This window comes from Chaetodon trifascialis, chromosome 13 (assembly GCF_039877785.1).
Source record: "Chaetodon trifascialis isolate fChaTrf1 chromosome 13, fChaTrf1.hap1, whole genome shotgun sequence".
Classification (NCBI taxonomy): domain Eukaryota; kingdom Metazoa; phylum Chordata; class Actinopteri; order Chaetodontiformes; family Chaetodontidae; genus Chaetodon; species Chaetodon trifascialis.
The window spans coordinates 9,856,790-9,870,586 of record NC_092068.1 but is presented as its reverse complement, the minus strand read 5'-3'; the positions used below and the strand labels follow the sequence as shown (position 1 = coordinate 9,870,586).

The following is a 13,797-nucleotide window of genomic DNA, read 5'->3' as shown; positions in this document are numbered from 1 at the left end:
AATGAAAATGTAGTTTCAAGGTGGCTGAAGCTCGTGTATTAAATCTACCATATTCCGACTTTATCCAGAGCCCCTTAATGCACCAATGACGTGAGCAAGTGTCTCCCTTTTTGCGGCAGTGCATAGCCTGTGGGGGTGGCAGCAATTTGTTTTCTTCGTCTTAACAAAGCAGAGACGTCATCCCATTGACTCGCTTCATCTTAGAAATAGGCCACGTGAGAACAGCAAACCAAATGGCCCTTTAAAGACAGGTTACAGGTTACAGGTGACTGTATATCTTCTTGAGCAACATGATAGGACGGATCATGAGTCCAGTGTCCTAAGAAATTAAACCCTCCCCGTGTAAAGTTTCGCCACAACGTCAAGGGCCTTAGTCAGTTATTCAGGTAAAATTGTACTTAATGACTTGCACATAAGCGATAATACGGAGAAATCCTACATTAGTATACAATATATAACAAAAACACTATAATTCTAAAAGCAATCCATGATAATAAAGATCCTGCAAACATTTTCATATTCGACATTTTTACACATAAATCTGCCTTAGACAGGTCATTTGTTCAGCCAAGCTCGTCCTGAGGTTTACTTTGGCGGCATGGACCGCAACACAACACCAAACAGAGATTTGTAGTTGACGCAACCGACCACACGATGTCGCTATTATCACACCAAAGCAACAGACAAACATACCGACATGTTAGAAAAATGTTTATTCTTCTGCAGCCCGGCATGTAAACTCATCCCACCAGCTTGTACAGACACTAGTAATACTCCACAATAACACTTCCACGGAATCAGCTAATCCGAACATGCCACAGTGTAACACAGCCCACATGAGATGATGTCATGCATGGCTGTGATGGATTTCACATTAAATTATGTATCCCTTGAGCTTTATTCTCAGTTTATGTGCACTCGGGAAAGGACAAAATAATAGTGTTTATATTTACAATTCTCAATGGCAGTGATTTTATTAAGGCAATGGGAAATGTAACAATGTAGATAAGCATGACACTGAGCATTAAAAGGCACAAGTTCACCTCAGGTTTTCAGTGGCATTTTCAGCAGCTAGAGTTTAGTAATGCTGAGTGGCTCCTAATTTGTGGTCACACATCCAAACAGTGTCAACTCTCAGAGAGCGTAGCCGCCTTCTTTCAGTACCCGCTGTCTCTCTCCACACAGCCCACACCCACTGCGTTGTCGGGACATTTGCAGGAGCGTCCGGTAGGGGTTGCTAAACAGAGGTGAGTACAGCCCCCATTGTTCACAGCACAGTAGTTTTGTCCTGGTAGAAGGGAGAAAACATATATTCATATTAATGTGGGACATTCCAGGAGATTTGTTTAAGCCACGAGCTGCTGTAGCATGGAGCAGCAGGAAGCAGTCTCTTCACTGTTTTTTCAACAGATATATACATACTTCACTGCAACACATAGCAAACTCCAGATGTTGGAGGCCCCTCTCCCTTGGCTCCACATTCCCTGGCTTGCGTAATGCATACAGTCTTATCTAGAAGGGAGGATGAGGCCTGGTGCTGCACAGTCATTGATTCACTTCATAGTGAATACCAGCTGCAGAATTCCTCTTGTTGCTTTCAGGTCGAGGAGTGACCCTCAGAATTATTTACAGAGGGCACGGAGGTCACAAAACTGGTCTGCTAGGTCCTGGAGAGTGAAGGGAGGGGATAGTAAACCGGACTCAAAGGTAGAGCGTCCAAATGTGCAAGGGTCAAGCTTTTTCGAGGAATGGCTCTATCGTGGGGCTGCACATCAGATGCGAGGACTAGATGCAATACAGAGATGACTCCAGGCATGAAAAGACCGTTTTTTTTCTCTCTCCAACGGCTAAGCATGTAATAAAATTCAATAAATATTTTGAAAGACTTCAAGAGCAAACATTGTAAGGGGAGTTTATGGGGAATGTGTGGCCCCGTTTCACATTTGCTCCTGGCATATTTACCTGATGGACACTGGGAATAGGCTGTGGCGATCCCATATAGCTTGGTCTGTTTCTGAGGCTGGAACTGGTCTGATTCTTTGCCAGCGTAGCGGTCCACAGCAACCACTGCATCCCTATTGTAAACACAACCAGAGTTTAGCAATCCTGGACTATCCCAGCTTGAGAAATGTTAACGTCCTGGCTTCCTGTGTTTTTGTATAAAGTCTGTCAAGAATGAGTAAGGGTTAGGGTAAGTTTTCTTAGCCATAACTGACATAGTTTGTGCGCCTCCCCCACCAACACCACCACCTCTCAACCTTCTCCAGCGAGGCTACAGGCCTGGCAAGATCAGAGGGAGGCCCTGGGCAGGTCACTCACAGACGCTGAGGCTGAGAAATTGCAAGCAGCTGCCACTTTTTAAGATGCTTCCTCAACCCACACACACGCAAACAGACACCCCAACCCCCACCTTTTTTGTGGTGGTTAATATACAGAATCAGCTGCGTGGGAAGAAAGCTCCACAGTCCTCAGGGTGGGAGTGTCCGAGTCTGGAGGAACATCAAGGGCCTATGCTTGAAGTTTGCTTTTTGACCTCTGACCTAACCTCTCCTGCCTCTCACTTGACAGATCTGGGTTCTTACATGGCACAGCGGACCAAGGATAAAGCCTGCGTTATGTCTTTATACATACAAACATAAAGCATATCATGATTTCAAATAAAAGTAGTACAAGTACAAGCTTGACTTCATGATAACACAAAAAGCCAAACCTCCGCCAGTCAGTGTAGTAGATATTCTTCCCAAAAGACGTGATTCCAAAAGGGTACTGAATCCCTTCCATAACCTTTCTGCGGTCACCCCGAGCAGGATGCATGCACTCCATTTTATGTGTGCCTGCAGGCGAGAGATCACACTTATTGCTGATGACAAGGCAGACATCATTTCATAGATGACTCATCTGTCTGAAATCTACAGTACCTGCATCTGCCCAACAAAGCAGAGAGCTCTGAGAGTCGTAAGTCAAGCCGTTTGGCAGGCCGAGATCGTCTTTCACCAGCACCCTTCTGTTGGTTCCATCCATGTAAGACGTCTCAATCTTGGGTGCATCGCGGTTCCAGTCGGTCCAGTATAGATTGCTGTTGTAAGGACAGGCGTTAAATTACTGGTAGATTTTAACACAGTATTTATCGAACTATTAAGGTTATTCTTCTGCCATTGATTCTTTAGCAGTAGTGGATCAAACTTGTTACTTCTTGTGAGTAGGTGGGGTTATGTACCAGGCTGTTGTCTAGATACAGTGAGTGCCCAGAGTCTTTGTCACTGTGAGGCTGCACGCTAACCGGCTGCTGGCTGTCGCTTCATATTAACCACATCTAAGTGCTTCTAAAGGCAACTGGAAAGCAAGACCAAGAAAAGCCTTCTAGCAACTGGCATCTCACTCGCAGTATGTTAAAGAGGAAGTGTAAAAGTTTCATGGGAAACAACACGTACCCATTAGGAGGGTCAGTGATAATAGCACGTGGATTGACAAGATCAGAGTCTACAATGACACGACGCTGAGAGCCGTCCAGAGAGGCCACCTCGATGCGATCCTTCACAGAGTCCGTCCAGAACACAGCTCGTCCCAAGTGGTCGATGGCAATACCCTCTGGGCTGTCCAGATCTGTTGACAGGTTACAGTTCCTTTGCTTCATGAAAACAGCCTCGCGATTCACAGCTGGCCGAAAATTAAGGAGAAGCAGCAGAGCGAAGGATAAAGGTGACCAGTAACGCTACCTGATCTAATGACTGCAATGGGCTCTCCCCCCTGGATGTTGGCCTTGCTGATTGAGGGAGATGTGATTTCAGTCCAGTAGACCATTTTCTCCACGCAGTCATAGGCCACTCCAATGATTACCTTCTCCTGTGGAGGGGTCAGCAACCAACAGTCTTTGAAGTGCACTTTACTCAAACAAGAGCGGTCAGAGACAAAAACGCGGAGCAGATGTGTTTTTTGACATTAACGTCTAGACATAAATCCAAACAAACAGAGCCACACACTGAGCGAGAACAGCTCGGCTAGACTTCAGACCAGCTGCTTTGGGAATCAGTGTAACAAGAAATGCAGATTGCAATTCCGAAGATGTCGGACTGATGTTAGTAATTAGACTGAATGTCACCATGTGCCTCCAATAAAGTACAGGCCTTGAATGCATGCAGCACATGGGGAAATCGCAGTGAGAATGCTAGTATTATTGCTAACAAGGGACTTGTGTAAGAGGCTGAGCTGATGTTTTATACACAAACATATTGTTGCCTTTTCTTGTTGTTTTCTCTGGTGTAATCTGAATGATCATGCATCCCATAAAGTCCAGACTCGACGCTCTGCCTGAGATGAACCTAGAGTAGCCGTCCTCTTAAACTCACATCTGCGTCGTCAAATATTTCTGCTTATTGTACAGCTACGATCTTCTGAGACCTTATCAGCATTCGTCTGTCATGAACAGACGCAAATCCAGTAAGTTATTCCCTTTTATGACATTATTCATAAACAGAAAAGCCTATTAACACCTCTCAGGAATGCAGATTGAAGACAGTTAAAAAATAGCACTTTGAAAGTGCTTCAAACCCCCAAAAATGTAGAACAAAAATAAAATAAAATGGATCACACAAATTTGCTCAAACCGAATGGTGATGTAAATTATGTATAACTGTCTACAACATTAGAAATGTAACAGTAATGGATAACATGAGCCTTCAGCCCGACTATGCTGTCATGACATGGAGAACCCCAACCCACAAATTGATGGGATTGGTTCCTTGGGTATGTGATGTGACGTGTGAAAGCTCGGCTGTCTGAAGCCGCGTAAGTGAGATTGTCATTGTTCCAAAGCAGTAATGCTCAGCCCACCCTTTTTTCTATACTGATATGTGCTGTAGCATATAAAAAAAAAATCATGTGGACATGTTAACAAGGTTAAAACCTTGATTTCATTGGAGCAGAGACTCACAGGGAGATGGAGGATAGCCTTGGCATCGTCCTTTTTCATATCATAACCTTCCAGCGGCACATGTTCTATCCTGCCGCTCTGGGCAAACAACAGGTGTGTTCCTGGAGGTAGGGGGTGGACATCAGGTCGTGGGGTGGGTCCAATAGGTGGTGGCACACCACCATGGTCGATACCTAAAGGAGACAGACACTGAAGAATCAGGGGGGTTGTGGAGGTGGAAGTGAGCTCAATTCAGTTTAGCAACAGAAAGGCTGTCTGGTCAACAAACAGCCCATATTTGGTCTCTTAATACATAGTCAGAGACACTGTGGTCTCTTGCTGTTAAACACATGTGATTTACTCACACATTGGTCTGCTGCCAGGCCCAGAGCGAGTGCCGGGGATCTCCTGTCCGTTTCGGTCCACGCACCAGCACTGTCCCGTGCTGCTGTGGCACTGCATGGGTTCATAGGCACCATTCTCATCACAAGCAGGGATGTACTGTCCAACAGGAGGTCGGGGGCCCCGTGGACCAATATCCGCCAGGAGACTGTCTCTGTGTGCCTGACACTGTGTTTTTGTGCTCTCTGAAGAGAACCATGAAAAATAAGGGACACAGCGAACACAGACACCCTGCAGCAATGTCACAGATACTGCAGCAATGTCACAAACTTATTCATAAGCTAATTATCATCGCCTTTTGTCTTCTACTTTAAATTCAGCTACACAAAAACTCCCACAGCCCTCATAAGACATGACAAATTCCTTTTGCTAGCCAGTAGAAAATGAAAAACAGGTTCCAGCTGGCACCAATACACTCTGGCAAGGAACTCATTTCCAAACACTCCTCTTGTCCAAATGGGTGGAATCAACAACGCTGACAATAAAAATAATTCATTTTCCATTTTTCTATAACAAAGCCTGCAACTAAATCAAAGAAAACTGTTACCGGACTTTCTGAGCTCCTATGACAGATTCCAAAATACACTGGCTGAATGTTAGACAAATAATAGAAAAATAATAAAAAACGATGCGCTGTTTGAGCAGGATGTTGGGTTTGCTTGTCAAAAAGCGACGGCATTCCAAAAGACTTACCTGGAGAGCAGCTGAAGCCGTCGCCATAGTAACCTGGCCTGCACTGGCAGGTAAATGATCCCTGGGTGTTATAGCACACAGCGTCCTGATGGCACCTGCCTGCCTGGCACTCGTCTATGTCTTCAGGCGGGAAAGAAGAGGGTGAGTGAGGACAGAGCAGAATCAGTCATCAACTGGACCAATGTGTCGTGTCCTTTTATGGTCAGGGATCTCCACTATGATCCGGGTCGGCCTGTGACCAAAATTGTCCTCGGAGTGCAGTGCATCAAGCAAAGGCGGGGAAAGAATGGAAAGTATGAATGAGTGCTCCTGAGGACCAGCCAAAGAAACCCAAAAAACTACACATCGTCTCAGGGCCTACACACATGAAGTGCCCGTCTGCTTTTTATGTTTCACTGCGCGATCAGTGCAGATGCGTTATGTAAGCAATCTCACCTCCTCCATGCCACAGGTGTAATTTTCCAGTATTTAATACGAATCAATTAATAATTTGAGTAAAAAAAAAAATGTATTAATTATTCATGAATAAACTCACACATCATTACATCAACCAAATAATACATAATATATGTGTGTGTTTACATTTACATTATTTACAGGTAGTAAAATAAAGCAGAAAAAAATATTTGATGGAGTAAAATATGCAAAACTACTGATACAATCCTGTAAGTTTAATGTTGTGATAAAGCTATGTACAAATATTATTTAGGTTTGATATACTATCAGTACCGCATTTTAGTGGATGTGAATTAGATGCCATTTTATGTTGTACTGTACCTTCTGTACACCTACAAACTGAAAGCAGTTTACCCCTGTGATCACTCTTCAGCACAAACATATTTAGTGTCTCTGTGCAGTACCTTGGCAGCTTCTGCCATCTCCTATGAACCCTGGCAGGCAGGAGCAGGTGTAGTATGAGTCTCTGGTGTAGATGCACTGAGCACGCTGTGGGATATCACAGGTATGGGTGCCATCTTCACAGGCGTTCTTCTCAGGTTGATCAAGCTCTGAGGAGAAGACGACCAGGGAAATGCTGTTAATTGATTTTGGCACAGAGCGATTAAAAGGAGATCCTGATACATTACAGCGTGTCAGAATGATAATGTCACTGCACGAGTCAGTTCAAAGCTGTAGTATAGTGTACTTATGGTTGATAGGTTTACATGGGCTTTATCTTGCTCACCATGGTCCTGTTAATATTTTAATGCATTGTATTACAGTTTATATCTGAACCTGTACATCCCAAACATAAGGTGAGATTTCTGAAATATGCAACTGTGCTTGGCAATGCACAATCATCACTTACGAGTGCAGGTCTGCCCATCATCGGCAAACTGATATCCATCCTCACATTCACAGCGGAAGGTCCCAGGCTGGTTGTTGCAGATAGCGTAGGAGCCACAGATCTGAGGATTTTCTCCACACTCATCAACGTCTGATAAAGAGAAGAGCCAGTTATCATATGCTAATAACTCCGACATTAGGTCCAAGTTTGAGTTTGGAGCTCTGAAGTCTGAAGATTGGTCAGATCAGGATCCTTCATTATCAGATGTGGGAAGATGAGAGGAGCGCTTAATTAGATTTCTTAATTACAAATGTTTCAAGATAGCATCTGTCTGAAATACTTCCTTCCTCTTTCTAGTGTATGTGCCTCAGGGCTCTTCCTGTCTTGAATGTAAAGGACTGTTAGTTGTAGAGAGCTTGGGCTGGGGATGAGGACCACAATGGACACGCTAACCAGGTCTGAGAGTATAGGAAACTTTGTTTACCATGTGGGACTCACTCTGCTAATTGGCAAGATTGCCCAGTTCCCCAGGAAGGAAGGCTTTAGAGAGTTGGGCTTAATTAAATGATGGCTCTAAACAGATGCAGATACTGTTTGATTTGCTTGAAAGCAGAAAAGTTAAAAAGCAGTCCATTAGAGGTGAAAATCAAGAGACCACTGCTCCCTCTCCATTGGCACAATAAAAGGAAACGTTGTATTGCATCATAGTTCATTCTTACCATAACATGTGCGGCCGTCACCCTTGAAGCCAGCAGCACACTCGCAGCCGAACTGAACTCCCTGTCCAGGTCGGCACACAGCGTTAGTGTCACAGCCGTGTCTTCCAGTGAAACATGGGTTCTCCTCTGGCTGCCCTCCTGAGAATTAACAGTGCATTTTAGACACAATGTTACTGCTATAGTATTAATGCATGTGATTCCATCAGAAACGTCTTCACTATTCAGAAATTCTCCAAACTTTCAGTAAAACTGTGCTTGGTCAGGATGTTATATGTTGTATTACAGGAAGGAAGTGAGCATAGACCAAAACAGGAAGACAAAAATAACCCCATGACCTCACCGTTGACATCCCCGATCTTGTTGCTCATGGCGAACCGGATGAGTTCATTATTAGCATCGTACATGACAAACACCTGGTCCACGCTGAGCATCTGAGTCGGATTCATGTCTCTCAAAGCCTCATCATGCTGACAGCTCTGGAAGGTGATGGTCTGACGCCACTGATATGTCCTGGTGTCAGTGGAGCCATCAGGCAAGCTCACTACATAGTCCCGAGTGGAGGATGAGGTGATCACTGGATGGTACAATAGGCAGGTAAGAAACTCGGACCTCGTAGTTTCAAAGTTGACTTTGTTTCGTTAAAATGACAAAGGAAGCTGTTCAAGCTGTGTCTTACAGTTGTTGCTGTACTGATAGATCTCAGAGTAAGGATCGATCTGCACAGTGGATCCACGAGGCACCTCAGGGACCCGCCCTTCCAGGGTGGTGCTCACAATTAGGTGGTCATGCTCATCGATGCCTTTGAACTCCTGCCTAATGGTCAGCTTCTCATTCCCTGGCAGAAAGGTCACCTCAGCCTGCCGTGTGAACTCCCCCCCTGCAGAGAAGAGGAGGTTAACTTTGAGACCGTGGCCCTGGATGAACTTTAGTTTACTGCCTTCTGTCACAGCTGAGGTAATGTGGGGGGAATTCAGCTGGACGGAGTGAGTAATTCTGCAGCTGTATGGCAAATTGCTTGCCGCAGCATTAACATTTCAGTACAGAGATGTACGCTTCCTGAATCTTCAATTTTGTGATTTTCTAATCAAGCGAAGCATGAGAAAATCACACAAGAAGCTACTGGGTGCCACACAATCAGATGTTGTTAGCGCAGCTGTAGAAGTCTTTCCCTCACCAATAATGCTGAAGCCATTCTTGAAGCCACGCTGCTCCAGAGCAAACGCCCAACCAATCACACCACCGAGGGCCGACAGGGGCAGCAGCGAGGGCCCAAGGGTGTAAGGGATGTCACTGATGGCCACATAGGAACGGCCATCATTTACCACAACGTATGAGTGGAGATCGTTGCTGGTGAACGCCACTGGAGAAGGAGAGTTGCCCACATACACTTTTCCATGCACTTTACCATTCATCCTCTGTGGCTTTCCTGCAAAAACAAACCAAAACCATCAATAGTGTGATGATATTAGTAAAAAAAAATTTTAAAAGCTAGCAAGTAAGGGTAAACAACTAAAAATATGGCATTCCTGTATCTTTTTTACTTCTGTTAGCTGGTCATGCTAGCTAATTCTTTGCCCCTAAATTAGCAATGTCAGCCACTTTGAATAGCTACGCTAAGCTGCAATTTTACAAAGTAGGGAAAATGTTATTAGTAAACTCTCAAATCCACAGTGGAAAGACAGTGCAGCATCACTAGGCTTAGAGACTAATGCAGCATAACGGTGCAGTATTAGCACTGACCTCATAGAGTATAACAGGAAAGTGTCTAAAGTTGGCCATAGATACATATTTCATGTATTTTAACCAAACCCTTTGCTCTCCATTTCCCTGACACAGTAAAATGATGACACTTTCACACACAGTTTCAATCTTGTTTCAAGATGAAAAGTGACCACTTAAAGTAACATTACCCTCTGCCACGCACTGTATCCCATTGCCATAGAAGCCAGGCCTGCAGTGGCAGCAGTATCCGCTGGAGTAGTCCTTACAATCACCAAACTGGGAGCACTTATTTCTATTGTTCGCACATGTCCCAAGGTTGTACGAGAACACTGAAAACATGCAAAAGCACTGTAAGAACATGGCAGGACCAGATAATTAAATGATATTCTGCCAGCATTGATAAAGAAGACTTTTGAATTCTATGTCAAAGTACATATTTCTCAGTTTGAGTCTTGTTCCTGTGGACTCACCATCCACATTTATATCTGTGTCGTCCAACACCACCACTTCTTGGTTCCCGGGCTGATGTGGCTGATACTGAACTGTGTGGACTTTGATCTGCCCCCTCTCTGACTCATAAGGAGGGTACTCCACTTGCTGTCCATCAGTATACACAGGTCTCCTTGCCACAGAGGCCTCCTCATAGCCCTCAGGGGGGTCCTGTGGGGTGGCCTCAGTGGGCAGGTCAGTGACCTCACCTGGAGCCATGTTGGTAAAATAAGGAGAAGTTCCAACCTCGTACACCCATACACCCCGCATGCCAGAGTTGGTTTCCCTATAAGGAGAGAAGACACTTTTACCATCGCTGTTCTTGAAACATTATCCAAACAGCTGGTGAGGCCATTGGTTGACTTACTCTGCTAAAGCCCTGATGGATGCCTCATCATCAGTGGTGGTACGGTAGTATGGCCCCTGACTGGAAAACAGGAAACCCCGGACAAAACCCTTACTGAAGCCTGCATGCAGGATCGCACTACTGTCTTGTGCAGGCGTGGAGGAAAACTGTATCCCGTCCCTTGCATACAGGACAACAGCATACGAGGAAGTCTCCAGGGACGCAATAACCAGCTGGAAGGTGTTTCTCTGCATGATAAAACATTAGACAAAATGTAAATGACCAGCTCCACATCAGATCCCTGAAATAATCACGGGATGCACACCTTCTTATCAACACCATCTCCTCTGCTTTGAGGTTCATTGGCAGCCACATTGACCCAGGTGATCACCACAGCATGGGTGGGGTTGACTTCATCATCCTCAGGGAAAGCCCTGTTGATGTGCTCAGCTGCCTGTTGCAGAACATCAGGACTGGAGTCTTGACGGAAGAAAACTTTGCCCACACCATCACTTGTGTCCAGGTCTCCTTGGAGAACGGCAATCATGCCGAATTTTGCGGGCATGTTGCCGAGATACGTCGCCTCGCTTGCTGGCTCTGCTGTGGCAACAAAACCATTGGTGTTGATCTGCAATTAAAAGCTCAAGTTAAGGTAATGGGGATGACAAGAACTGGGATGATTGTAACACCGTATTACTCTCTTTATAATAACTAGCATCACAACACATGAGGAACTGTTTCACAGCAGAGGGAAACCTAGTCCACTCTGACCCACTTTGATCTCATTAGACTAATGATCTGAGTCAGCTGCCATGTCCTACAAAAGCACTAACAAACAAACAAGATGCCATATAACACACATTTTACACACTTAAGGTTTGACATGAACACATGGAGGGCTTGTAAAAGAAGAAAAGCTGGGCTCATGTCAAAAACACTCACACACACAGACACTCTGCACATGGGGCTCCTTCACTTCCTGACCAGGGGAAAACAAGCGCACTATTCCTGGCCGGGCCACACTGTTTCCTGTCCTTGCCCCTGACGAGCAGCCCCAGAGAGTCTGAGGATTGTGCACTAATCGTCATTACAGAAACTTCCTGCCAAAATTGAAGATAGAGCTGGGAAAATGATCAGTGATTCTGATCTTGCAGATGTTGTGCAGAGAGACATCTTTAAGGTTACCCGAACATACCAGAGCTTTGTGGAATATGAATCACACTCATGAGGAGACGATGAAACCTCCTAATAATTAGAGAAAATGTTTTTTCTATAACCACGTCTGGCGTGAAAAGCATTGGTTTGCCTACAGGGCACAGACAGTTCAGGGTAGACTGTCTCATAAATGAAAAACAAAAATCTTTAAGCCATCTTGGCTACAGCATGCAGGGAAATATGTTTGTGGTGAGCGATGGAGGTGGTTAGCAGTGAGGAACCCCAAGACCGACAGTTATAACAAGGAATTAAATATCTATTCTCAACCTCAGGCCAATGTCTGAAACATAACTTTTCTCCTCTGCACATCTCCACAAACAGATCTGCTCCCTGGGTGAGACCAGGCATGTGACTGTTCCATAAAGGACAAATTAAAGGAATGCTTAAAGCTGATGCTATCTTTTATCATTTATACGTCTGGCCAAAGAAATTAAAGTTGGAATTCAGAAATAATGATCACTGCTTAAAGTATATGTCATCAAGTAACCACCACTGACTTTTCTTGACTAAAATATAGATACTTAGGGAAATGTTGAGTTCCTGTGGTTCAAGGGAAATGCCTTTTGTATATAATCACTCTCTGATAGCATATTATCCACATGCAGCACAATTAAAACGGACATGCAGCACTTTTCTTTGAAAAGGAGAATCGCAGGGTATAAAGGGCTGTTTGTCTGTTCAGCACAATGGTGCGGCTTTCAGCTAAATGTTGCTATTGGCTTTTTCCAAGTCATTTACAAGAGCTCCACATGGTAACTGCAAACAACAAAAATAATAATCATAGAAGTCTTTATCATTTATTTGCAGAGCATTTATTATGTTAAAACCTACAAGATCACTGTTGTGTGTTAAGATATGGCAGGATGTGGCCATTTTATACGTATGGTTCATAGAAGCCTCTTTTATCGGCTCCACAGCTATGTGACATACTACACTCATGAGTAGAGATTTCGGGATGGATTGCAAAATGAGGTTTCTGGAGTACTCTGGTCTTTGTGTCAACAGTAAAATAGTAACCTCGGGGGAAGCTTTGAGAATGCGTGGACACATGCATTCCACAAGATACAGCAGCCGGTCTGATAAGTAAATCAATATTTACAAAGAGACCTGAGCCAGAGAAAAAATCATACCCTGCTCCAGATATATTTTGTAACTTCCCGGCATTGTTTAAGGTTATAACTACTAACCCGTTTCCACGTTTAACTGTCTCTACTCTATGCGCAATTGCGCAAGATCGTTGGACAGTCCACCCTGAGCAACAAATCCCACGCGTTTGTAATAAAACGACTATGATATTGTATCAAGTTATGCGTTAACTCACAAAGATGCTGTCGAAGGTGCCATCATAAAACAACACTGGCTTGTCCAGCTCGAGTCGGTGCGTCTGGTCATTCCCTGCTTCCAGTAACTGGTCTCCTGCGCTTGGACCGAAGGGGAAAAGCTCTCCCCGCGCTATGCTCTGCGCCGACGCCACAAACCCGAGAAAACTCGCACAGAAGAGCCATCCTTGCTCCTGCCAGCCCATTGTTCGCATTTCAGGAGCAGTTGAGCAGTCCTGTGGTTTGTCCAAACCAGGTTAGTGGAGAGTGACGCACGGGCCCCACTAAAGAAAGTTCAGTCAGAGTTTGGGAGACGTGGGGCGGAGTTGAAAGCGAGCTGCTTTCATAAAACCACCAACACTGGAGAGAGAAATGAAAGGTAGCCTCTTCTTTGCTGTTCATGCTGTTCCTGAAACAAATTCCTGAAGTTATGTGGTGTTAGACAGCTGCAGTGATGGCGTTTGGCCCACTTTGAAAAAGAAAAACATTGGCAGCAGTTAGAAGGGTTGATTGAGGACAGAAGTGGGCGCTGAGAAGCACTGAGGTCAGTTTCACATCATACCCCTTGATTTAAACCCTGACTTGCAACTCACTGTCCAATATTGCCAATACAGTAGAAGCAGTCACCTCTGTTTGGATGATAGGACACTATAACACAGGGGCCACTGTGTGGGAGGTCCAAGTGTCTCCAGAGGGAC

The 13,797-nt window shown here is 44.7% G+C and overlaps 1 protein-coding gene across 1 annotated transcript; it reads right to left on the bottom strand.

The window, feature by feature from the left end:
* Window positions 1–698: 698 nt before the first annotated feature.
* nid1a (nidogen 1a) lies at window positions 699–13,398 on the bottom strand. Its single transcript, XM_070978279.1, has 20 exons — window positions 13,102–13,398; window positions 10,891–11,193; window positions 10,587–10,813; window positions 10,201–10,505; window positions 9,919–10,059; window positions 9,183–9,434; window positions 8,685–8,885; window positions 8,349–8,582; window positions 8,009–8,146; window positions 7,311–7,439; window positions 6,865–7,011; window positions 6,005–6,124; window positions 5,275–5,496; window positions 4,931–5,103; window positions 3,717–3,843; window positions 3,432–3,603; window positions 2,919–3,076; window positions 2,711–2,834; window positions 1,963–2,075; window positions 699–1,288 (listed from the first exon to the last, which is right to left on the bottom strand). Exons 1-20 carry the CDS (start codon window positions 13,312–13,314, stop codon window positions 1,158–1,160), a joined length of 3,630 nt encoding a protein of 1,209 aa, XP_070834380.1. The 5' UTR covers window positions 13,315–13,398; the 3' UTR covers window positions 699–1,157.
* Window positions 13,399–13,797: the final 399 nt, after the last annotated feature.